The 27,969-nt window shown below is 37.5% G+C and overlaps 1 protein-coding gene across 1 annotated transcript; it reads left to right on the top strand.

The window, feature by feature from the left end:
• On the top strand, positions 1 to 27,969 carry myom2b (myomesin 2b). The gene is made up of 38 exons (XM_053318294.1): positions 1 to 80; positions 2,913 to 2,970; positions 3,070 to 3,224; positions 3,449 to 3,535; positions 5,315 to 5,403; positions 5,875 to 5,925; positions 6,060 to 6,224; positions 6,627 to 6,788; positions 6,994 to 7,135; positions 7,854 to 8,053; positions 8,758 to 8,811; positions 9,013 to 9,140; positions 9,855 to 10,038; positions 10,127 to 10,301; positions 10,407 to 10,528; positions 10,668 to 10,855; positions 11,074 to 11,200; positions 11,522 to 11,700; positions 12,566 to 12,680; positions 12,988 to 13,150; positions 13,315 to 13,421; positions 14,490 to 14,534; positions 14,941 to 15,077; positions 16,082 to 16,226; positions 16,805 to 16,867; positions 17,484 to 17,551; positions 18,519 to 18,632; positions 18,956 to 19,043; positions 19,983 to 20,021; positions 20,963 to 21,068; positions 21,898 to 21,964; positions 22,388 to 22,484; positions 23,164 to 23,200; positions 24,478 to 24,500; positions 24,660 to 24,715; positions 24,810 to 24,899; positions 27,052 to 27,177; positions 27,570 to 27,969. The coding sequence occupies exons 1-38, from the start codon at positions 1 to 3 to the stop codon at positions 27,798 to 27,800; spliced, it is 4,263 nt and encodes a 1,420-aa protein (XP_053174269.1). The 3' UTR covers positions 27,801 to 27,969.

Below are 27,969 nucleotides of genomic sequence, written 5' to 3'. Positions count from 1 at the left end.
ATGTCGGTGAGGAAACATGGACATTACAACCACGAATACCACCACAAAGAGAGCCAATATGTGGTTAAAGAATACGCCAGGTACAGGACACACTCTGAGGCTCATTTTAACTGAAACATATACTAAAGCTTTGGCAGCACCTAGATAGTCCTAATATGATGGTATACTAATGGTAGTACTGTAACAGTAATACGTTTTGTCATCACTAAACCTGCAAATTCAGCCACCTAACCATTAATATAGCACATACAGCAAAAAACTAGCTTGAAAGCCATAGGTTTCAAGACCAGGCTAATCCAGAGAGAGAGAAGTTAAATTAGAAAACTTTCACAAGGGATGTCCCAAGCTTGTCTTCAAAGTCAGTATCAGGTTTGATGAGAACATCTTTAACTGATCATTATTGGCTATATTAAGCAACCCCTAAGTTGAGTCTTCCATTCATAGTAACTTAGTGCTTACTGGTTAGCCAGCAGTCAAAAACAACCCAATGCACTCTGTCAAAACACTTAAACATATTTGCAATGCATGATGGTATCTATACTGACAGCCTGCATTAGTAAGTGGGGTGAGCTTGAGTAAGTTTTTATGCAGGCTGCCTGGTTAGATGCCAAAAACTGGATTGACTTTACTTATTACAATGTAGACTTACTTTGTTCTCTGTGAAGCTGTATTATCTAGAAAAAAAGAAATGTATGATTGGGGAAAACTTGTGGAAAAAAATCAAGGTGAAAATTAAAAATAATGAAAAAATTGGGACATCCTTTGTTTTCTCTGCAACAAAATGGCTGCTGTAACTCTTGTAATTCATTTGTCCAACATTATGGGTAAAATATCTTTCACAGATTATCTGTCACACAATGATTCACTCTGTGTGTGTGTGTGTGTGTGTGTGTGTGTGTGTGTGTGTGTGTGTGTGTGTTTATATAAGTGTGTTTTTGAGTGTGTATATTTTGCTGTGTTCCTTTCCAATCTTTTTTCTTGCTGCTTCTCACTTTTTCTCTGTTCTTTTTTTTGTTTTATATAACATGCAGCTAATCAGTGCTGAAAACTGAAAAAATAATCTTTTCTAAAAAAATCTTGATAAATTTAACAAAGGGTTCAATGTTAAGTGTGAGATTGTTTATACTAATGCGTGATCCTGTGTGGAAGTGGTAGTGATCTAATTTCATCTTTTTATTCAAACTCATGTTAATATGAAGCTTGTGTGTTATGTGTACTTACTGTAACAATGACTGACTGATTTGCTGACCAAATATGAATAATCTATTGTATGCTTTAAATGATCATTTCTGTATAGAAAACTGGCAACTCCAGCTATATTTACCAAATACAATGATCATTGTGTCTAAAGACAATATATATAGAGTCTGTTCTTTTCACATAGGCTTATTCACACCAAAATGTACACATACATGTTTTGTCAATTAGGACTAACCAACTCTAAGACTCAACAATTGTAAATGGCCATCATACCCCTAGCATTCACTTCAAGCACAAAAACTAAGACATTACTTTTGGTCTAATTTTCTTCTGTTACGATGCAAAATTGTCCCTCCTGCCCAGTCTTATCACAATGGCCAATCCCAACACTATTTACTTGTTACGGTTGAGCTTTCACTTTCAGCATCCCCTAGACTTTCTGCCTGCAGGAAACACCCTTCGATTTGTATATGGCAGTGGTGGAATGACCTCTGGCCTGAAGGGGTTATAAACAACAGTGCTGAAGGACACAGAGCTTTCTACTTCTGGCTCTGGTTCTGCAGGCAACAGGCCAGATGGCAGCTCTCTTATGGGTTGGGCTCTCAATGGCATCATTTGCTGAATATGGGATTTGGCTATGCACACAAATATTGAGTATAGCAGCAAATAAACACAAAGGATATAGTAAATAATCATTCTCCTCTCTCTTGGTTCACAATGGTTAAAAATATATCTCCAAATGGGCAATATTTGTTGTTCAGAAGATTCATACAACTTACAAAAACAGGTGATATACATTTGTAAGTTACATTTTTGTTTGTAGAGATATTAAAAGCTTGATCACAACGTTTGCCATGTTCAATGATGTGCAGACAGATGATAATAATTCCATGTAAAGCTAATTTTGGTCACTCTTTCACACATAAATTATAATGGTCTCTTTCATAACAATGCCCTCTGTAGTACATTACTGTAATTTAAACCCCCCCCCCCCCAAAAAAAACAGCTTTTTTTCTGTGATGTTTGAGACCCACTGATGTCAGCCATGTGAGACCATGTGCATCCACTAATGACATTTTATTTAAGCTGGTGTGTCTTCTCACCTCATACAGGGGTCAGAGGTGACAGACTGTTGATAGCCTACTGTATAAGGTTCTGTTCAGTCAGGAAGGATTCTGTTTCATAAATCCCAAAGTGTGTGTGTGTGTGTGTGTGTGTGTGGGGGGGGGGGGGGGGGGGGTTTGTAAAGTTTGTAAAACCTATCGGATTAGGTTAGGGTATGACAGTTTTCACTCACTGACACACTTTATTAGTATTCCCTCAAAAATCAGATAGTTCTCGAAAATGTATGAACAACAAGGTATTGTGTGGACTCTGACTACAAGTCAAGTAAAGCACTGGCTGCAGACTGCATGTAGCTGGCTACACTTATTATATTTTAAAGACAAAACAAACAACAACACAGCTGAACACCACAATGACTTTGGGAGCTAGTCATTTGCAATCATTGTTATGGAAGCAGTGCCAGCAGTGTAAATGTTTTGTGAACAGGGATACACCTTAATATGAAGACAATATCACATTTTTATCTATTAAAAAAAGTGGCATAGTATACCCATATTCATTGGAATTTCTAACAATTATCAGCCTATGTTGAAGTGAAACTAGTTTTGTATCTGTTTTGTGGACTTAACTTGCTATCTGTCTTGAAGCTCTGGGGCGATGGAGGACAGATATGAGCACAAAACACATGCTCACATCCAGAATGTGGTAAGAATCTATAAATCTCCTCTATCCAGAATGTGAGCAATAAGATTTACATTATTAATTTGTTTTATTTATTTTTTGGTATGCTTATTGCCTGTCTAGGTGAGGACAAAGATGACAGAAAAATATGTGCGTGAGGAGCACATGATCAGGGGACCATCGTTCCTGGTCAGACTCAGGTCTCACACTGTGTATGAAACCACTCCAATCAAACTCTGCTGTTCTGTTGAGGGCTTCCCGATGCCAATTGTAAAATGGTGAGTATAAAAAAAACCTTTTACCTTCTACCAAAACTGATAAAAATATAATAATTAAAATTAGAATTTCTGTTTAAATTCCTCACAGCATCACAGTTACAGAACTGTACAATGTTTCATGTAGATATGTTTGGACTTTCATCTCTCTTAGATATAATATGATTATCTTAGCAATAAAATAAACAAGTGGCTGGCAAGCTGGCTAACATTTTCTTGTCATTTAGGTATAAAGATGGTGTGATATTGGACGTGTCCTCTGGAAAGTACCTGATGGGATCCAAAGGTGGAATCCATACCCTGGAGATTCCAAGGTACAATATTATTTAAATATATCAACATTATTTAAAATTAATTAAATATTTGATGTAAACACTTCAGCTTTAAAACTTTTAAAACCAAACATTTGGAAAACATTTAATGCAGCTACACTTAAATCTTCCTGATCTTTGAAATAATGTACTGAATTTGCAATTCATTATGAACTAATAACGTCAGAATCAACTTACTGACTCTGTAGGTCCGCTGTGTGGTTTAAGACAGGGGACAAGAGCATATCCTGCTCTCCCTCCAATCTTAGATAGCTCAGCTGTTCAAGTGCTGACCTCAGTGCTACGTGATACTCCAGGATTCTTTCAGTCATCACTATCGCCTCGCCTCCACTCACCCTTACTGTAGCTCTCTATGTCTGATAGTTACAGTTCAGCCAACAACCAAGTTCACTCCATTTACTGCTTGTAGAAAAAAGTGCCTCAATGAGTATCTGAAAGTAAGACTAACTGACTATTTGTGAATATTTTATTAGCCAAAAAAAATCTACTGTTAGACTGTTTATTCACCCTAAATAGTAAGTGTTTCAGCTTACAATATAGCAGAATGGTCAGAATGACTGCTACCATGAAAGGATTGGGATAGTATTCAGGTTTTAAAAATAGGCTGGAATACGTTTGCCTCTAAGCCTTGGAGGATCAATCTCTTTTGAATTGCAAATTACTAGCAGTTTGTGGTAATTTAGTGCCAGGCTCATGACAGAGAAAGAAAATGCAGAATCCCTACCCCCATGTAGATCCTTACATGATGACATTCTTGTACAACCCCCCTACACACACGCACGCATGCACTCACATGCACACACACACACCAGTGCAAACATTTCTGTGCATTTTTTAATATTTATTGCTATTATTATTCAGAGTAAGAACACTTTTGCTACTTTCTTCTCAGCTCCCTGCTTGCTGTAGTTACTTCCACCAATAACATCATCCTCTTATGAATACATAAGCTTGCACATTCTGCACAGGTTGTAATTCCCATGTCAGAAGATACTGCTGTACTGCTGTTGAGGTTGTGGAAAAGTTGGTGAGAAGAGCATGAGGGTGAGAATGAGATACAAAGAGGGACAGAAAGAGAAAAGAGACTGAAGGATAAAAAGAGAATGAAAGAAGAAAGAGATTCAACACAGAGGTTGCCATGAATGTTTGGAATGCAGCAACCATGACATTGAAACATGGCTTTGACCTCTGAAGGCGCATTCTTGTGCCTCTTCAGCTGGTTTATATTTGACATTAGCAGCAGTCCTACCATTTGGTGTATGCCAGCTGATGTAACCACCACAGCATGTATGATTGTACATGATCAGGCCATACTTTACTTTCATTAAACATCCCATTGAAACTGTGTTTACATTTTTTCTTCCACTTGATGAACTGATGTTTATTTTTTTAGGAATTACATGTCAGCTTTGTCAAATCATGCCATGTATATTGCAGCCGCAGATTTAAATTTAAACGATGGGAGAAGGTCTTGGAAACTGAACTAGTTATGACTGAAGAGATTTGTTATTTATACAGACAGAAGACAAGATTATGACAAATGCCAGATCTTGTAAAAGTATTACCTCATCCATCCAGAATATGTCAGGTAGGATTAGTATGTAAATATGGCTCACATAAACAAACAGGGCTTTTCTACTGAATGACAAAGAACCTTTGACGAGTAAACCATGATTTTGTTTATACTCTAATCTGTAGGATGTTTTAAGAAACAATTTGATCAAAATGTAATGAGAATCTGTTTTATTATACTTTTTACAGATGCTCAACTGAAGATACAGCCCAGTACACTGTTATGGCTGGTAACCTCCATGGACAGGCCTCTAGTCAGGCTTCAATTATTGTCAAGAGTAAGTCTATCCATCTGATTATTAATGTATCTACTGGCTTGTAAAATCAATTGCAAGATGGTATCTGTGGGTTCTATAGTTTAATCAAAGTATTAAATCCTGTTATTCAAGGTTATAGAGGACAGAGGTAGTGTTTTGGTAATGTTACTCTTAATTCAAGATCTGAGGAGCTTTACTAAAAATATTTTTTCTGTGCACAGTACAATTAGTGGCGACTCCCTTGACAACTTAATATCAATTAGTAATTGCACTAACAGCGATAGTGACTGCTCAATTCACAATATCTGGAATTACAATATTCCATCACATTTAGTTGAGGCTCTTTTATTTATAACTGCACATTTTAGGTCGTCAGTTTTCCATTACTGCCATCCAATACTATCTACCTGTTTTCATCTTGTGTACCAATTATAATGATAATGGTGATGATAGTGGTTAACTTTTGCTATGTTTGTTTTGTTAATAATTTAGGGTTCAAGCAGGAGGAGGAGTCCTGCCCATATGCATGGTTGCCTTTCACAGGTAAGCATCACAACTAGATGTGATCTGCCCTGTAAGGCTGTAAAATAGATGTCTTTTCAATGTGTTAAATGTCAAGATATCATTGTTCATATCCCTTTCTCGTTGTCCTTTTCTTCCCTCCACTTGTTTCCCAGCTGCCATGCTCCCTAAGATCCATTACACTAAAATCCACATCACTTTTGTGGAAAAGTTTAGCCCAGTGTTTGCTAGTGAAGGAGGATCTGCAACTCTGAAGGCTACTATGACCCTGAGCCCCAACCTGGCCAACTTGCAGCCTGATGCACAGTGGTATAGAGATGGTAATTGCTATAAAGTGAAATTTTATGACAGTGTAATTCCTTTATAATTGCCAGTAATATGTATTGCCTGCCACTGCGACTACCAAACCCAATCTAGTCAACTTGCAGCCAGAGGCACAGCAGTGGAAAAATGGGAACATGTTACGGACACTATTCTTATTGCTAATTAATTATACTGGAAGTAGTTAAACAGACTGATAAATGAATAGTGTACTTTGCTATCTCGTTAACTGCTACATGGTACAAAAAGTCATTCTAATAGGCTCATCTTTTTTACAAATCACAATCTTTAGTCGAGCTATGTGTACAATTTATATACAGTATGTATAATGCAGGCTTATACAAATTATGCAGGATGTAACACTGAATTCAGGATCCTGTAACTATTTGTCTCATTTCCAGACACTCGTTTGTTTGACTCTAAATGGGTGAAGATTGAAACTGGCAGAGGAGTCAGCACCCTGACTCTTCCTCACCTCGACAAAGATGATGAAGGCCTGTACACACTTCGCATGGTTACCAAAGGAGGCACTGCCTCACATAGTGCATTTGTCTCTGTTGAAGGTGAGAAGTTGGTATCTTAAAATTAAACCATCCATTTTTTTATTTCATTGCTATTGTTTCATCAACATAATGTTTTCCTCTTTTGACTTCTTCGTCAGATTTTACAGGACTGTGTTATCATATTTATCATACTAACTTTAAATATGCATTTGTTACTTGCAATATAGTTACTGAAAACAATGTCACCATGTCACTTCCTGCATAGATGGTCCTCCTCCAGTCCCTAATGCACCTGGTGCTCCTATGGACATGAAGATCCACGATGCCAATAGAGACTATGTCATTGTGTCATGGTTGCCTCCTAATACCACCACAGAGGGTCCAATCCTGGGATACTTTGTGGATAAGTAGGAGTTACTGATAAACAACATAAATAGATAAACAGAGCAACAGAAAGACAAACAGATTACTGTAAGTGATCAGATAAAGTTGGCTTTCTTTATCTGTACAAAAAGAGGTTATTGTCTTAGGTACAGGCAATCCTTCCATTTTCTCAAATCATAATCCCTCTATCCCTCACTTCATGTCAGGATTTTGTGGAAGAATTTTACAGCTAAGCAAAACTTTTTGAGATTTATTTTGTACATTACATTTTTAACCACTACCATCTGGCGTTCTATATATCTTTATTATCTCTATTATCTATGTACAGTGGCCTTAACAAAAAACCCTTTGCTAGCCGTCACAGCTTTAATTTCTACTTTCTACCTTCCTTTCTAATTTTTGCCAAACACCAATAACTATAGTAGCAATTTTCTGTCAATGCATTTAGTTATACTGTAAAACTATATGCATCAACAATTACAAGTCACTGTATTGTCATGCATCAGTATTGATCACTATTACAATCTTATTAACTAAATGATATCTCTTGTCTGAGTTCCTCCATTATGCATGTGCTGCCAGATATGACTGGTTGCAGACATAAAAACATAAACTTGCTCAAATTCAACTACATAATCAGATACCTGTTAATATCAGCAATATTTTAAATATACACCTAGGTATATACTTTCCTTTCCTTAACTCTTTTCCTTTTCCTTCTTTTTTCATCTTCTTTTTTAGATGTGAGGTTGGAACAGAAAACTGGACTCAGTGTAATGATCACCCCATAAAGATCTGTAAATACCCAGTGGCTGGGCTGTTTGAAGGACACTCCTACTACTTCAGAGTCAGAGCTGTCAACTCCCACGGAATCAGTAAACCATCCCGCATGTCTGATCCCATCGCTGCACTGGATCCTACTGAGTTTGAGAGGCTCCATGGTGGGTTTAACTTGATAAGCATAAAAAAGGCCATCCTTGCCTTCTTTAAGTTACATACTTTTGAAGACTTAACAAATTTGTCCTGTAGTCAGTGACATGCCAAACCACACTGATGTTCTAGTATGTTTGGAAGGATATCAAGAAATGATTTCTCACATTTCAGATCAATAAATATTTTGCTACTTTTTTCACTGGCTGAACACAGAAGCAGGTTCATGCACACATATTCTTCAAAACAGCATACTTACTAACAGATACTATGTCAAAGAAACCTATGCACAGGAAGTTTAGTTGCTTGTAAGACTTGATTGACTCATCACTTATGTTCTATTCAATGTAAATTCTGGTAGTTTACATGTTTTTAATGTGTAAGTTTTAGAGGTCACTTTAGATTGTATTCTGCAGAATTTAGCGCATGTATGATAACTTTGCTTGATTGAACAAACTGGTTTATTAGACTGTGCTACAAGTAAGGGAAGTTGTAGATTTGTTTAATGTTTAAATGATGTGCCTTGGTCAGCATTACTGAAGTGATATGGAAATTGTTTACATAATGTGATCAAGAGTAATATTAGCATGCTTATGAGCTGGTTTGAACCATGGATCAAGTACATAAGAACCAGATTTATCCAGACTTTTATCTGAACTATGAACTAACCTCCAACATCAACAAACTGATCATGTGTTTTTTAATCCTTCTGCAGCCAAAAAACTTGGAGGAAAACTGGATGTTGTGCTTTACCATGATGAGATTGACGGTGGGTTTTTAATCGAAATTAACACATTTATTTATATACAATATATATATACAGTATATTATATACAATATCTAATCTACAACATTCTTGTTGTATATTACTGTAGAGACTAGGAGGGAAACAATTGGTGTCTTACAGGGCATGTGTGTAAGGGTATTTAATCCCATCTGTGTGTATTTGTGTATGTGCGTTTCTGTGTAGTTGAGGGAAAGCCTCCAGCTTCTCCATCAGGACTTCATGCCCCAGAAACAGACAGGACATATGTTGTTTTGTGCTGGAAAGCCCCTGCATATTCCAGCAACGTTCCCATGTGGTACTTTATAGAAAAGGTAAGACACATTATGCTGTCACCAAAGCTGCTTTGCGTACTACACTACACATACTGCAGTCATTTAGCAATGCATATTCTTATGTGTTTAAAAGCCCCTGCCTGCAGTAAAGCTCCAGTGTAGTATGAAGTCTAATGGTAAAAGGTTGTTTGTTTAAGTGCAATTTTATGATACTCCTCTCTCCTCTAGAAAGCCTGAGATGGATTAAAAAAAAGATTGCATAATCACAGACACATTAGAATGGATTACACAAAGTGCATTAAATGTGTGTACAATAACATACTTTTTCTGTATCTTGTATTGTATATTGTATATTCATGTGATTTGTAAAACTACACTACATTTCTGATGGTTTTTGTAGAATGCCTCAATTTTAGTATAAAAAATAACAAGCCCAAAACTGACTTATTGAGATTATTAATAAAGATGATATTCATATTATTATGCAAACTACTCTTGTGACAAAAGTGAAACCTGACAGTATACACTACTGCCTTAATAAAAACTGTAGAACATGATGAATATGTAGAATCAGTTTTTCTTGCACAATTTGGTCTAGATCAAATTACTAATGACTACATTCATGAGAATAATTTCTACAACTACTTGAGATCATCAATAAATCCAGGCAAATATGTAGCATTATGATCAATCATGATTGTATATCATTGTGTGTAGACCAGCAGTCATGCTGTCTTCTCTCTGTCCCCACAGAGCATGGCAGACAGCGATGCATGGCACCGTGTTAACACTCAGGTCCCTATTCGCTCCCCCCGTTATGCTGTCTTTGACCTGGCTGAGGGCACACAGTACAAGTTCAGAGTTTTGTCTGCCAATATGTATGGAATCAGCGAGCCATCAGAGCCGACTGGACCTATTGAAACTCAGGAACTCAAAGGTATGTTCCTGTCATTTTGTTTTTATTAATATCGTCATTGTTGTAATTTACTGTAAATTATTCTTGCAACTCTTTTGGTTGTCCTTAGGTGTGCCATCAGCTCCCGGTCAGGTGATTGCAACCAGAGAAACAGACACCACTGTCCTCATCCAGTGGTCTCCTCCAAAGGAACCCAACAATTTGATTGGTTACTACATCGACCAGTGTGTGCACGGGTCCAAAAACTGGACATCAGCCAACCACAAACCCCACAAGTCCACTAAGTATGTTTATTTACAGAAAAAAAATCCCATAAATGTGTCTCTTTGATTGTGGGTTACAGCGTAACTAGAGGTGATGTTTAATTGTATGTTACTCTATCTATTCAGGTTTGTGGTTAGTGGTCTGACCAAAGGAGAAACCTACGTGTTCCGTGTCCAAGCTATCAATGAGATTGGTCTTAGTGATGAGTCCCAGGAGTCTTCACCTCTGACTGTCATGGCTGCCCTCAGTCAGTATTGAAATATTTATGAAAATGATTATTATCAGATTTTGTTTTCTACTTAGTGCTGGATTATGGTGGTCATTTTGATAATGTGAAAGTGTTATTGTTGAAATTTTAAGTATTAATTTCAGTGCTTTCTTTTCAGCCTCCCCTTCTGCTCCCTATGACATTGCATTGCTGAACTGTGACGGACATTCAATGGTTCTGAACTGGAAGAAGCCTCTACATAATGGAGGGGCAAAAATTAAGGAATATTATGTGGACAAGAGACGTAGTGGTACAACCACATGGAGGGAGATTCATATCCCACCAATCACAGAAAGAGTTTATAAGGTAATGTCTGTGTTTAACATTATTTGTTTTCTTTACCTAATAATTCCTACTCAAAGGAGCCAATTCTAAGGTTAACACAGACAGTCATTCATACTGCTGTGAAAACCACTGTGGCACTCTTTCATGTCATCTAGGTGAGGCACACCTGCCACAGTCAAATTTCCTTTTTTTTGGATAATAGTGTATCATAGTAACCATAGTAATATTATCATTGACAGGTAGAGGGCTTGACAGAGGGAGCAGTCTATCAGTTCCAAGTGTATGCAGCCAACCTTGCTGGCCTTGGAGCAGCTTCCAAACACTCAGCCGACTTCACCTGTGAGGCTTGGACTATGCCTGAACCAGGTTAGTAAATGTCCTCCTCTGACTGACGCAATCAAACTTTGTTACGTTTGTATAGACTTCACTAAGTGTGAAGGATATGGCAATCATATCCTTGATATTTAAGTGAATATTTGTGTATTTATGTATTTGCATATACATGATGTATTGTTCACCTTTGTTTGATTTACATAATCACATTCAGTTGTTGGCAAGGAAGATTAGCTGCTGTAACCAGCTAGCAGGCATCCACATAAATATAAAAATAAACACATTAAGATAAATGTGCTCATTTAAATATTCACATAAGCACTAGTGTAAATGTTTGTTCTGTGTGTCCTTTAGGCCCTCCCTATGACATGACTTTCGGTGAAGTGAGAGATCATTCGCTGCTTATTGAATGGCAAAAGCCTGTTTATACTGGTTCTGGATCAGTCACTGGTTACCATGTTGAGTATGCTAAGAAGGGTACTCATGACTGGACTACAGCCAATGAGAAAGCAGTCAGTCACCGCTTCTTGAAGGTAAGGCCAACTTTATATTTATGGTTATTTGGGTTCATTACCAGTATGATTCATCAGACATTTGTCATAAAGTGGAAAAAAGCTTCTTGGCTAGCAACTTATAAAATCATTTTTAATATCTTCCACAGTGCACTTCAATAGATAGCTTTGATGCATGAAATTGTAAAATTATTGTGGAGAAAGAGAATGATGGTTCTTGATGTCAACACTTCATGAAAAAAATGTGGACACTAAACTGCACACTTCTAGTGTTAATATTGTAAGTGCTACAGTATGTTCCTGTTTTCTATGGGCTCCTGGATGCTACCATATTGTTTTATTTCAATCTTCTTTACCGGTGTACTATGCTTTATCCATCCTATTGTACAATACAGAGATACTTTGGGAACAGTCAACTGTGTGACATTGACATCTAGTGGATAAAGTTAACAATTACTGGGTTAAGTACAGTACAAAAAGCGACAATAGGAAGATAGATATACTTGCTTTTAGACTGATTTTTATCATTTTTATTTTTATTTTTTACTAAGCAACAGTGAATAGGTGTCCCATCTCATATGTGACACTGGTGAGGCAGTGAACAAATAAACATTATATGTATTTAACTGATTACTATAATGCCAAGAGTATTGAGTGGTTTATAAAACATTGGCAACAAAACAGTACAGGAAAACTAAGTGAATACATAATGATGATGATAATAATAATAATGATAATAATCTGCCCAAAAAACATCATAAACCTGTTATTGTTGAAAACTGTACTGTACTTTCCCAAACTGATGATTAACACCTGTGTACCAACTACCATTATCTCTCCTCCTTTCACTAAAACTTGTGTTTTTCCTTGTCTGTTTGTTTCCTAGGTAACAGGTCTGGAGGCAGATGCTAACTATGTTTTCCGTATGCGTGCTGTCAATGATTCAGGAGTGGGTATGGCCTCAATGGCCTCTGACCCTGTGACTGCCAAGGCTGTGCCAGGTAACATTAAATCACAGACAGAAATAGATAATTATATTAACATATTCTATTTCTGTTTAATAAAAAACTTCTTCAAATATCTATTTGTATTTAAAAGTGACTCAACAACAAAAGCACGTGGTTTGTTTGATGCATTATTTTTGAAAGAGGTGGGAGCAAGATTAAAGAGAAGAGGGGAGTGGACAAATATATTAAAAAACCCACTGCAATTTAAATTTAAATTTAATTCTATGGACAACTCCTTCCATGTGTCTTTTTAGAGAATTACATGCAGTTTAAAAATAATTCATTTGCTTGTTTGTTCAAGGTTCCCAGGAGGTGTCCTGTGTTGTGGAGGAGAAGACAGGTGATATTGTTCTGTCATTCGAGTCCTGCCAAATGAATGAGGGTTCTCACTTCATCTGGAAGAAAGATTATAAAGAAATCACAGACTTCTCCAAAGGAGTTGTGATTAAGAATGAAGGCAATCAGTAAGACCACACACATGCACACACAATACCACACAAATCTTTGTTTTATAACATACAAACTGTAAAAAAAAAGAAAAAAAAGAAAGCATTTTGAAATCTTAAATATGAAACATCTATCTGTTTTTATCTGTCTCTTTGTGTCTCTTTCATACCCTGCATTGCAGTTCTAAGCTCATCTTTAAGCATGCAGACAAAGAAGACTTTGGGACATACTCTGTTTCTGTCACCCACACTGATGGAGTTTCATCCAGCCATTCAATCTCTTCTGAAGGTACGGTTTACCCATGGCTGTCTATGTTTGGTGCCGGTGCATAGTCATCTAGCCAAGCCCAAAATATACAAAAATCCAATACCAATAACTGATTATAAATTCAATCTGTGACTGAAACTAATGCAATCCTATTACATCTCATTTCAGATGGCTTGCTTGTGTCATTTGAATCATTTGAACCTTTAACTTGTTCATCTTGTCAGCATTATCATTAAATTAGATATTTATTTCATTCATATGTTAAAAGCAATAACATGTGAATGTCTTTCAGATCTTGATCATGAAAGATTGAGTAGCTCTACTGCAACATCCGGTTATTCAAGGACTTAAATAAAATTCAAAAGGAAAATATGTATCGGTGAACTGAGGGGCTATGTAGGATGAAATAAAGATGAAAGCAATGAGACTGTTTAAAAATGATCACACTAGCATGTAGGCAAAAAATGATTTCATTACACATCTGATGAATAATAGTAGGGCACATTGCTCACATTATCTCTCTAAGCTTTGGGCAGTGTTTGTGTTTTAACACCACATCTTCATTGCAAGAGCTCTCTGTCCAAAAGTTTCACAATATTTCTCTTGCTATTGAAGTACCAGGCTATAATATGTTATTCAGCATGCTTTACACTGATTGCTTCCCATTTGGTCCACAGTTTTTTCAGCCAAACTTACAATAACACTTAACCTGCAAGCTTACATGATTCCATTTATTCCACTAGTTAGGAAGGCTCTGTTAATATGAATTATGAACTCTTAATCCAGTTTTTTTTAAAGGAGTTTAAAAATGGACCTTTGGTTCTAGTTTCACGCCTTGAAAAACACAGAGCAACATTGTATGGTCTTCCCTTTGGCTATACAGTATTCACTTTAATGTTTTGTGTTTATATGCCTTCTTCTTGTTCAGTTAACGTACTGGCTTGTCTATCTCCACATAGTTTATTACTTGAACCACCCTGTCATGTGTGCATGATTATATTACATTGATGTAAAACATTTAGCATGTATTTGAATTGATTGTTCATACTCACAGCAGAATGAATTGAATAAGTTGTCTCTGTGTTTCAGAGATGGCAAAGATGCTGGCACTGAGCTACGAAATCAGACACCCAGGTAGGTACTCCTAGCTGACTCTTTCGATCTCTCATAATTTCTCTCTTTTGCCCCTTTTAATCTCTCTTCCTTTACACTTCTTCTGTGCTTCGTCTTTAATCTGTCTTACCCACTCTATCTTTCTGTTTCTCTTTTCTGCACCATTGCTTTCCTTTGTTATGACTCTCTTTGAACCCTTTGAGCATATTTCTCTTTTTATTTGATCCAAAAAAACGTCTTACCTGCTTTTGCATCACCTTACCACTATTCACCACTCCTGTTCTCTTGCTCCCCATCTGACTCTTCCCCTATTTTTCTTCCACTCTCCTCTCCCAGACAGGGAAAAACTATTTGAATAAGTAATTAGTAAAGTGTAATAATGTTTTTAAACTCATAACCTTGATTTCTCGTTGTTTCTTACCTCTAGTTATCCCGCTGAAGTCAGAGTTGGCCTACAAGATTTTGGAGAGAGGCAGAATGAGGTTCTGGCTGCAGGCGGAAGAGATTTCTTCCAATGTCACCTACAAATTCTTTGCCAACAACAAGGAACTGTCTGGAGCTGATGTAAGATACACTATAGTTTTATGGACAGAGAAACTAAACCTCTGGCTTCAAACTGTTTACGATGTATATTGATGATGATTCAGTCACCTTCAACATAGTAACCACAATAAGTAAAGCAGCTTTTATATTCACATTGGGCCAGATGCAAGAACCACTCGTACGTACAGATTCGTTCCTAAACAATGCGTACCCGTGATTTACGAGGATTTGCCGCATTCACCAATTTTCTCGTATTTTGGATTGGAGTGGTGCAGACCTGTCGTACCTGTCATGCACAACCAACCTGCAGTCCTCCAAAGCAATAAAACATGACTGTTATATACTGTCTAATTGTCTAATGGCAGTGTGCCAACGATATCATGTGTTTTGGGGGAAGTCAAATCTTTCCGGGGGGGAGACATCATATACTAGATAAGCAAGATATGATAATCACTTAATGAACACATAACATCTCCACATGGGTATCAAGACCAAACAACACTGTATGATACAGTACAGCCAAGCATGATACGGTAGCTGTACTACAGAGTGATGTAACCTACTGTAGTTTATCAGCACAAAAGACACAGAGAGGTCGAGCTGTTGAACTGTTACCCTCATCTCCAACTTCTTCTGCCGGCTTGCCCTGCGTTGTCATCCCGGGTGTTAGCAGGTCTGTGCTGACAACAAACCGGCAGGGGCAGGTGCAACATCAGCAGTTGAGCTTCAGAGTCAACTGACTTGGATTTTCTGTATGCTGACTACCACTTAACAGAGAAATGAATAATGTCGATCCGCAGGCTGATCGTATATTATATTGTCAGTATTTTAGAGACCCCTGAGTAATGGGTGTGAACTACAGAGGATGTAGGTAATGAAAGTACGACAGATTTAAGAAGACAAATACGAACATATTCTTGAATCTGGCCCATTGCCTATTCACAAGTGTATGATGGTGTTCTATATAGCATGAAAAAGATGTAATTCAACTCTAACAGCTGGCCTGCTAAACTGTCTCTCTGCAGCCCAACCACATGGGTCATGATGTGTCTACAGGTATCATTGAGTTCATTATGGATCTCTTTACTGAGGACGATGAAGGGACATTCACCTTCCAGATAACAGATGGAGGAGGCAAAGGACAGAGCTCACTGGTTCTGATTGGAGATGGTAAGAGAGGCCAAGTCTGACTGAGCTCCCAACCTGACTACTCAATATTAGTATTTTTACTGTCTTCCTAACTGGGCTAAACGTGACATGTGCACTGCTAAACCAGCTAAATTGTACAACCTTGCCAGAACAGACTACGATCTAGTTAAATTATATGTTTTCCTCTCTGTTTCGGGTATTATAGTAGTGTTATTCTGCACAAGGTATTGAGACAAGAAATACAATATAATTATATATATATATATATATATATACAGTATGAGTCAGACGTTTGGACACACCTTTGCATTCACTTGGATGAGAAAGTGTATCCAAACTGTTGACTGGTACTGCACATATACATATATTTAAGTAGCACCTGCTGTAGATTGTGTGCAATGAATGGTACGTGCCATTGTCATTGAAAATCATTATACATTAAGGACACTGCGATTCAAACAAAGACGATTGATTTAATAAATGATCTCATACAGGAGGCCATTAGCTTGCTAATCCACTGAAATAATCTATAGTGACTACTGGCAACACTTTGATCTTTTAATTATTCTCTGTTTATGTGCATCTGTATGTGCACACAGCTTTCAAGGCAGCGCTGGCTGAGGCTGACTACCAGAGGAGAGAGTACATCAGAGTCAAGGAGGGTAAGGAACACAAAACATCACCAATTTTAAGCTTGTTTCAGCTTTACTTTATTTAGCCTTTGACTAGCAGAACACTATGATGACTGAGAGACAACTAATTTAAGCCATGACAATACAGGAACGAAGCAGACAGCATTACTTACACTGGGAGGAAAAATAACACAATATAAACCTACTTTAAATCACTCACTATATGAGGACATAGGTTCCACATTATTAAAGAGTACTGGAGATGTGATTAAAAAAAATCCAAATCACTGTAGTATTTTAGATTAAAAGTTTTAAATTCATACTTGATTTATGCATGAAGAACCCCAACCGGTCGAGGCAGGTGGCCGCCTGGTTCTGCCTGAGGTTTCTTCCCATTAAAAGAGAGTTTTCCCTTGCCACTGTCGCCAAGTGCTTGCTCATGTGGGAATGTTGGGTCTCTTTAAATTAAATTTAAAGAGTATAGCTTAGACATGCTATATGTGTTAAGTGCCTTGAGATGACTTTTGTCGGGATTTGGCGCTAAATAAATAAAGATTGATTGATTGATAATAAAGGCCCACAAGTAATTTATTTTAAGCCTATGTCTTTTCCCTGGGCTTTTCTATCCTGTCTCTATCCACCACAGGTCCCCACTTCAGTGAGTTCCTGTCCCTTCATGTTGGAGATGACTGCTCCGTTACTCTGGTTTGCAAGGTAAACACAGCCAAACTCAATAATTATTGGATATTTACACTCCAAATAAACAGAGGGCTGGATAGCTGATTAGTCATTCCACACAGAGTGAGTGCGGGATGTGACAATGCTGTGTAATGATATGGTCCAGGCTGAGAATAGCCAGAATTACACTGTCAGGATTTTGTCTTGGCGTTGTAAGCATGTAGCATATAATTAAAACAATTCTGAAATTAAAGTATTGCTCATATCACTTGAGAAAATCTGAGGCAGATGTCTGTTTTATCTGTTTGGCCCCAATAAGTGCATTATAAATAATGTAGAAACAACAAACACATGCTAGATGGTTGCTAAGAATGTACACAGCAGAGACAGGCTGCTTTTCCAGCGTCATCCATTCTGCAAAAATAGGCTCTATATGTAGTTACTGTCAGTGATTAGTTAGTGCAACATATTCCTTATCATTAACATTCCAACAACATATTACAGGCAATAGTTATCTTGTGGGAGAGAGTGGCTTTTTTTTCTTTAAGATGGGATAATAGTAACTGCCCAAAGTGCAGATCTCTTGGTTGTAATGAATCACCGCATAAACTGACCTTTACACACATCACTGATGTGTTGGATTTGCATCTGGTAATGAGTTATAAAATCAGAGGTATGCAGCATTAATGGCAGATTTCTATAGGGTGGAACTAACATGTATATATAATAGTGCTTTAATCCACAAAACATTTTGAATGGAAATGTTGCACTTAAAGCATTAATGAGCCTTGATGGAAGATGAGATGAACCACATCTAAACGGGGGAATGATAAGTGACTTCAAGAGGCAGTTTTTGGACTGGGTCCACCCGAGTCTATTCAGTGCCATTGGGATTTGATGATCTGTTCTATAGAAGTTATTTTCAAAAAGAGCTAAAACCTTCCTTCCTTATTAATGGTAATTAGACTGAATGTGTTCATTATATACATGTTTTTCATTGCAGGTTGCTAACTTGAAGAAGGAGTCAGAGTTGCACTGGTATAGAGAAGACACAGAAATCATCCCTGACGTGAAGTCTGATCTTGGAGCAGGAGTCTGTAAACTGCCAATTAAATTGGTAATTGCACTTTGGTACTGAATGCTATAAAGCTGTATATAATACTATATATGGCTATAATTGCACATGTAATAATATAGTGTGGTGCAGTGGCTATTCTAAGTATAGGCATGTATCCTATATTTTGTTCAATGACTTTGAATGAATTTACAAAATTGCTGCACTATTACACAATGTAGTATATCTCTGAGTACCACAAACAAGGACACTTTACTTTACAATAACAAGACTTATGAATGGATTTACATTCAGAATTCAACAAAAATGTGCTTCCTATGTCCCCTATACCATTGTATGTGTTTACTGTTTTCTTTCTTCTCCAGTTTTCATTGAAAACAGCAGGACTTTATAAGGCCACCATCAGTGATGACAGAGGAAAAGATATGAGCCATATTGACATCTCCGGAGAAAGTAAACATTCTGTATTTTTCTTACCTAACTTATATAAAAAAAATAATTAGGGTAATAATTCACTGGCTGGCTGGCTTGTTGTCTAACTGGGCAAGAGTAAATAATATCTACAAATTGAAAATATAAACTGAAACATAGCTGGATGTTCATTAAAAAGTGCATTTAAAAAATATATATATATTTTAATTAACGTGTCATGCACCAGAAGTGCTCAGCCCAAGTGGGCTTACAAGACACCAAAAAAAAAGAAAAAAAGCCAAATTTCCGAGCAAACTTATGGACACCTAAAAAGCAACGAGCGGCTCTGTTCTCTATGGAATCTGCAGTTTTAGATTCCTTAAATCCCCAGACCCCTGAAGCATAACTTAATATGGGAGAGACACAAGCATCATAAAGTTGTGAATAGGTAGAATATCCAAGAGTTTTACATATCTTAAACTTACTGACCACAGACCCTAATGCCCTCCCAGCTGAATTTGCTAACAACTTCCATCATCATAAACTCATCAAAAGTAAAACCTAAATATTTCTATGTAGTTGTATATTGCAAGGCAGGAAAAACATATTTATATAACCTTATTCTCTAACTATTGTATAGAAATAGTTTTAGCCACATGACAGCTTGTTAATCTGCTGGCTGTATTTACTTTTCCCCCCTGTAAATTAAACTTAAGATTGTACTTCTGAAGTGTGTACACATAAAATGGAACACCACAATTAAACAGAAACATTAAAGTTATTGCTTCAGGAATGGCAACCAGGACACCCTGTAACTCTTCAAATGGGGAGAGGCAAATACCAACACTCCTACTGTAAAGAAACACATTCAATTTGAAACTATCCTTACTGAGCTTTGAATGCAGCCACCAGAGGGTAGTATTGTGCCTTTTTTCCTCATGACTCTTTCACTGACCCCATATTTCTCTGCTTCTCCTTTAGTATTTGATGATGCAATAAACAAGATCAACCACCTGGCTGGTAGGTATTTGCCTTCCTTCTATGCACAAGAGTGAGTGAGAGAGAGAGAGAGAGAGAGAGAGAGAGAGAGAGAGAGAGAGAGAGAGAGAGAGAGAGAGAGAGAGAGAGAGAGAGAGAGAGAGAGAGAGAGAGAGAGAGAGAGAGATCAATTAGTTCACTAACAGATATCCCTATTATAAACAGTACTAAACATCACACAGAGGGGTTGAAGTGCAAATGATCTAAATTTAATTTGGCACAATCACAGCACAGTGATAAAACATTGGGTAGATCCATCAACAGGCTGATAGATTTCTGTTTTAAAATGCTGCTGATAAACACACACACTTATCGGTGTGTGGCAGAAGTTGTCATGCTGGAAGCATTTGGCCATCATGCCATCATGTGGTGAAATCACTTTAAAATTCTACTGCGCTGTCACAGTGACAGTGTGGAGGAGCATCTTGCTCCTATTTTAAAAGTCAGTCACTTGACAGCTCTGCAGCAACTGTTACAGCAGTGGTTGCAGAGGAGAAGAGGGTTCATTACTGTGATAATGGAAAACCATGGTGATGTCACCAGGTGGAAGACACATGTGTCCACTTGTAATATGCAGTGAGCAAAGACCCATACAGATATACAGTAGTGTAAAACTCAATTTGTAACAGCTTTAAAAAGAACATCTGATGGTTGATACATTTTTTAAGAAAGCACACAAACAGTTTGATCTCTAAAAATCTGAACTCTCCTTCATTAATATGATTTTGCTTTCCAACGTGAACAAAGTAACATATCAGGGGAACTCTTAAAATTGACCCTACAAATGGCCCCAGATGGAAACATAATTTTATTTGATTCATTCTGAGCAAAAATGTGCATACTGTAGCTGTCACAGCAGAGATAAGCCAGATGATTTTGAATGTGCCCTCCACAACCTCTGTCACCTCTATCACCTCCTTTAGGGGCCAGTGCAGCAGAGCTGGTGATTAACTGCACAGCAACAGGCATTCAGCTGCAGTGTCACATGAAGTACTACACCTCAGAGATGGACATCGCCTGGTATCATGGGTAAGTAATCACTTTATAATACTAACACTAATAATACTTATACTGCTACCACTGAAAAACACTACTACTAAAAATAATATCTACTACTACTACTACTACTACAATAAAAGTGAAAAATTCATGCCAGTATTTGTAGGGGTTTTAGAGGGAGTAAGAGATTCTTTAAAGTCTGCCACAAGCATGCTGACCACAAACACATTATTTTGCTTTTCTCTTAAGTTAAACCACCGGGAGTGGCATAAACAATAAGCCACATAATAAAACGTGTGATGGCTGTTGGCAAGTGTTTTCATTATCCTGGTTATTGCAATAAAATTGCCCTGTTTTGTGACAAAAATCACCCCCCCCTATCATTTTCTATAAAGAAGCAAGGTTTTTCTGCGCTTAAAAGCACTCCATCGTACCTTAGAGATTACAAAATGTGGAAGCAGGGGGAAACAGAGAGAGTGAGAGAGAGTGGACAGAAAGAAAGGGATAAAAAATGGTAAGAAAAAGAACGATAGAGGAAGAAAGAGAGAAATATGACAGGGTAGAAGAGGCATTTTGTTATTGAATTATTCAAAGAACAAAAATTATGGAGATTAGATTTTTAACCTCTCCTCATCCTTTCTATGAGCATGTGTGAGAGCGACAGATAGCAAAAGAGAGAAATTGGTATCCCTAGGCATAATATTAGGGAGACATGTAAACATGATTTTCCATTACTTCTGAAACAGGCTTCACCCACTCACATAGAAACACTACACACACACACACACACACACACACAAGTATCACACGCATACATGCACAGTAACCTCTTTCCTCTCCTCCCCGCTTCTCTCCTCAGTGAAACTAAACTCTCCCACAGTGACAAGGTTGTGATTGGAGGAACCCCTGCTATGGCAACAATGGAGGTATTCCATATGTAGATCATATGTGGGTAGTTAATTGGACAATAAAGCATGTCATGCAGTGGCAGTGTCGCCCATCAATGCTGCTTAAAAAGTCATCATAGTGTCGTTGAAGATGTGACACCAGGGCAACTTTAAATCAATTAAAAAGATAATCTCACCTTTAAGAATGGGTAGCTAATGAATACAAAAAACTCATACATTTTGAAATTCATTAAGATTCATTAATTAAACAGTGTATATTTTCAAACAGTATAGGCTTTTTCTACTTTTAAGATTCATAAGTGTAGTTATCTGGCAGATAAATTAATATTTCTTAAACCATTAATTACAGACATGCAGGCCAAAATAAACAGCCGGACACAAGTAAATTGATGGGTTTGTTGGTTGCATGACAGATTGGTTAATTATCTGATTTAATTACAGGTGATTGAACCGGCAGATAAGGACAAAGGAAAGTACTCCATCGTGATCACAGACCCTGAAAACTCACATAAACGCACACTGGACCTCAGCGGTGATGGTCAGTATACCCTCACTCTCTCTTTTGTCACTCATTCTTTTTACAGTAAAAAAAAGGAGTTAGAAACAACAGAGTTCACTTGTTTTTATTGAGTTTTTGGATTCAATTTACCTTTTGAGTATCAGTACTGAGCTGTAAAAAGGTGCACTTTGCTCTTTTATAGATAACTGCTTCAGTGGACAGTTTGAATTTACATTGGCTGCAACAGATTCCAGTTGTGTCAACTTTTCATGTGAAAAATGTATTGAAAAGGTTTTTTTCAAAATCTTTGCAAACCACTCCAGTAGCCATAATTAACTTGTCCTTCATCCATCCATATGGAAACAACTAAGCAAATACTGGGACTGCTTCCATGTGCCATTATGTCCATCTTCAAGTTCAGAAGTTATGTCAGAAGTAGTGCATTTAGCTATTTTAGCATTACCATACATTTCATAAAGTAATGTTAAACTGACATTCAATGAAACTGGACACTGCTGCATTTTTTCATGAAAGAGCAAGCAAAGCACACCTTTTTATAACCACCTTTTAGGGCAGGGTTGAGTGTTTTTTGCAGCAATAATTCCCTTTATGCCCTTTATGCAGGACACATTTCTCCTGAGGGAGACAATAAATGTAACCTTGACCTTGATTTAATGTTGTGAACTGTGGCAGTGAAAATCTGTTTTGTCTTGTACAGTATATGAGAAGGCCTTTGCTGAGTTCCAGAAACTCAAGTAAGACTCCCAAATCTGTGTATTTTGGTCTAACTTTGCATAGGATGCATCATAGCATTATCATTATTATTAGGGCCCAAGCACTATACAGTGTGAAGGCCCTATTGTAATTCTTATTATATCTATATATTTTTATTATATTGATATTATTTATTGTAACATTTACACACACACACACACACACACACGCACACACACGCACACACACACACACACACACACACACACACACACACACACACACACACACACACACACTACAGTGCAATAATCTACTTATAACAGCATTCATGTAGCAACCCTCAAGTCAATGCACTGCTCACTTTTTGGATCTGAACTGGTTGCAAACACCTGAGTTACTGTGTATTATAATGAGATGTACTTTTCTGTACAATACAGCCTACACGTTTCCATTGTGATGTAAAGAAAACAGAGCTTTATTTTGATTTAAGTTCTTTCTGTAACTTTTTCTCATTTTAAAAACCCAAACCCTTGTCTGTCTGAAAAATGTCAGTATACTATAGTATCAGGAAAATAAATCTATGTGAAAAATAGAGGCACTGTAGTCAGGTAGAACAGATCCTTTGGGGTCCGTTGGCTAATTGGGCCAAAGCAAAACCCTACACACTGAATTTTGCAAACCCATTTAGAAACATCGATTGAAAGTCCAAACAATAAACACTGCATGCAGAGTGGAAGCCATCCAAATCCCTTTTCTAATTAACATTCAAAAAGAGACATTTAAGCACAAGATTTTAGCAACACATTGAAACAAATGACACCCTGTTGCCCTTTTGATTGAGCATCAACATGCCAAGAGGAGAGCAGAGTTCCCTGAGCCATCTGGTCCTGTGGCTGACCTCTGGTCCTCCATGCTGCTCCGACAGCCCTCATCCGGTTATTACAAAGCAGTCTCATTTTTACCATGGGCAATTCAGTATAGTCCGAGACTAAACTACAGTATAAATGTAATTTGGCTCTTAACCCAGAAAACCTTGTGGCATTCCATCTGACCACTGATACTAACCCAAAAATTGAGAAGACATTATGTGTGTGGTCAGTGAGCAGAGCCAGGTAATGAAACATACCATAAAACCTGGCTCCACCAATAGTTGCATAGAATTGTATTATTATTTGTTTTTGTTTTTTTTAGTTTGAGAGAAAAAGTCATACTGAAAGGGTCATATTTAGGTTACAGTGTACATTTATACTATGATAAATGTAGTGCTGCTATAAGAGAGAGGAATATCTCTAACTTTTCTGTCTGTGCATTTCAGGGCTGAGGCCTATGCTGAAAAGAGTGAGTGAATCCTTCCATTCTCCATGTCTCTTTGTACAATGGTTACTTTCCTCCCATAGATTGTTGTTTAAAAGTTATAAATAAGTAAATCATACATTTAAAAAGTGATAACAAGATACTGCACAATTATTATGCACAATTAACAATGGTTTGTTTCAGACCGTGGTAAGGTGGTGGGAGGACTGCCTGATGTGGTCACCATTATGGAGAAGAAGGTAATGTCTGAATATGTGTGATTGTGGTATTTCTGTCTCTGTATGGTAAATGTGTACATATTTGTCTAAGGTGTCATCTTTATGCCTCTTTTAGACCCTGAGTTTAACATGTACAGTCTGTGGAGATCCCAAGCCTCAGGTCTCATGGTTGAAGAATGGAGCCGAGGTCACACCTGACGATCAGGTAAAAACTTCTGTAACAAGCAGATAAAGTGCCTCAAACACAGTCCTGTTCTTCTCTGCTTTCCATTTCTGCCACACACTACTACTAACTGGTAACGCTACTTACTCCCCCCACGCCCCTCCCCTTCCTTTCTATGATTAATCACCTTAGTAATCAGACAAAATTATGAGTTTCTATTAACTTGTCTGGTGATAGCATGGTTTGAATCTCTTAAATGCAATTTACTTCAAATTTATAGACAACTAATGTTTCGATATGTAAACATCTTGGAAATGTGAAGAACTTTCTTAGTAGCAAGATTAATTCATTTTCGGCACACAAAATCAAAACTTAATATCTCTGTTGACACACTTTAGTTCCCTGCTGGGAAATGACTGATTGCACTGCTGGAAGTCTCTATACAGCCTCCATATGTACTACTGAGGTGATCAGGATTAAGGGAAACAAAGGGCCTCTGCTTTTGGGGGAGACTTTAAGCACCACTCATAATCCCTCAATGGGGGGATCTACATACTTTAGGTGAGGTCAATATTATCAGCACACTGCTGGATGTGGTAAGGAACAAATCTACCTCTTATAACTCATTGACCTACTTGCCAACCAGTAAAGTCTACAGTCTGTCCCCAGTCAGAAGAGGCTCTTTTAACAGCTTCAGCATCATGCAGCTCCTACTGGCTTTGAAGATTTAGGTTTGAGAAAACCCCAGTCCGGGAGGAATATGTGTTGAAGTTTGCCCTCTTCTTTATTCATTCCCTCACCTGCTAATAATTTTGCTATAACAGGAACTGACGTCCTTGGTGGTCTGTTTTCCAAACCTCAGGAGAGCTTGGCTATTGAAGCTATTAACAGAAAAACAAACAGAAATGTAGAACCAGTCAAAAGTACTGTACATACAGAGCCAGAGAACATTGCACTGAGTATAAATATGTATGATTGAAGAACTATGCAAGCTTAAACAGAAGTGATTTGGAGCAGGTGGTAAACATTTTGATACTAAGTATGATTTGTCTGTACACCAGTACCAGTAAACACCAGTAAATCATATAAGCTCTTAATATTATAAGTCAAATTAAGGAAAGAGTAGCATGACAAGACTCATCTGTGAAGAAATATTCATGTATATCTTATATGAACATACCTTAAACCCAGAAGACAGAAAGGAGCAGAAAGCTTTCCTCTCCCTGGTCAAGCTGACTTATCTTCATGGCCATTGTCATTGAAATCCAGGTGCTAAATTAAACAATCTAATAGAAAGGTTTAGTTGTGTTTTGTCTAGAGCCAAGGTCGTATGGTAAACAAATCCTTATTGGAAGTTTTAACTAAGCATTGCTCAGGCGCTGCTTCAGACTTTGGGCTAGCATTTACCTCAGTGTCTACTCAGCGTACTTAAATAGTATCCCAGTAATCACCTATAAATTCACCTGGGTTTGGTCTAATAAACAAATGCAATTATCCAAACCATACAACATGGTAATTATAAAAGGGCAATTAATTGAAAATATGGGATCTTTTCTCGGTCTACTTGACATTTAAGACAGTAGAGTTTTTAGTTTCTCAAAATTAAAAAAGCAAGTTTCCTTTTTAATAGGAATGTATACCCTGCTCCTGTTTTAGAGCCACTCCATGAAAATTAACAAATGTCTAGACCTTGCAAATGAGTAGGAAGGTATGAACGAGGGTGGAAAAAAATACTGTATTCTCTCTCCAATAGTCACATGGTATATGTGTGGAAAAGAGTACTCTATCGTGTCCCAGGTGGCTTAAACATAGATCAAACAGATATTTTGTTTTTGTGCTTTCAAGAAGTAAAGATGGAATATATTTTTTATTTGTAATATAATTTATCATCATATTCCATTTCTTTGTGCTCTTTTTGCTCTCCTCCCACGTGTCCACATTGGTAAGCTGACAGGGCTCAGTGGAATAAAATAAAATAGAATAGAACATTGGTTCCTGTGGAGTGTAAGCCCATCTAGCGATGCTCGGTTTTCATTAACATGAGGTGGTTATCAAAGCTCATGCTGCTCCTCTGACAAAAAGATAAATCAATGTTTAAATAAAACTTAAGTGACAGGCATTTTAAATGTTAAATCATGCTAAACTCCCCATGCAGCCTTTCACACTTATTTAACTTTTAATTTCATTTTTTCAGTACGTGGTCTCCCTGGACCAGGGCAGGTTTGCCAGTCTGACGATTAAAGGTGTTTCCATGGAGGATTCTGGCAGATATACCATGATTGTCCAGAACAAATACGGAGGGGAGTCTGTGGATATAGTGGTGAGTGTCACCGCTGTGTACCACAAATGACTGGATTTACTCAAAGCCATGAAAATTTCCTGACCATCTGTGGTGCAAATCTTGTACTTTCATTGGGGCCTAGCAATGACATATTTTTATCACACTTCTATGTAACTCAGGGCTGTTACCAAGATGATATGTGACCTTGTGACTTTTGTCTGACAGTTTAAAACATGGAAAATATTGCAAAATACTGACCTAGAAAATTCATTACTTCATTACTTACTTTATGATGTGTTTCAATGCACAATATTTGCAAGCACGTCTTCTCTCCTTTCTATTGTCACATGTACATACAATGGAGAAAATGTATGAATGGTAAATTACATAATATTAAAATGATGTCCGAATCTTTCTTTCTCAATCTCCAGGTCAGTGTGTACCGTCAAGGAGAGAAAATTCCTGAGGCAAAACCAACTCTGACTCCGAAAACAATGATCCCTCCCAAACTCCCCATTGAGATCCCTCAGCCCAAGGCCGTGGCTGCTCCTAGCCCCGCCCCCCAACATCATACCCCAGCCCCCCCACCTCATAGCCCCACCCCTCCAAGGGCAGCTCCAGGAAGAGGGGTGAAGAGCCCCACTCCCACAAGGAGGAAGTAGAAAGCAGGGCTGTCATAACAAGAAAAAACATATTTACATTTTGGTGCACGTATAAACCACCCATAGTTTAGAAGTTTTCATTGGCATCCTCTATCTGAACAAATATAAAATGAAATGGAGTTAATACACTTGACATTAATTTAGAGGGTTGGGAACATCCTAATAACTT

This window comes from Scomber japonicus, chromosome 1 (genome assembly GCF_027409825.1).
Source record: "Scomber japonicus isolate fScoJap1 chromosome 1, fScoJap1.pri, whole genome shotgun sequence".
NCBI lineage: Eukaryota > Metazoa > Chordata > Actinopteri > Scombriformes > Scombridae > Scomber > Scomber japonicus.
This window is presented reverse-complemented; position numbering and strand designations above follow the sequence as displayed.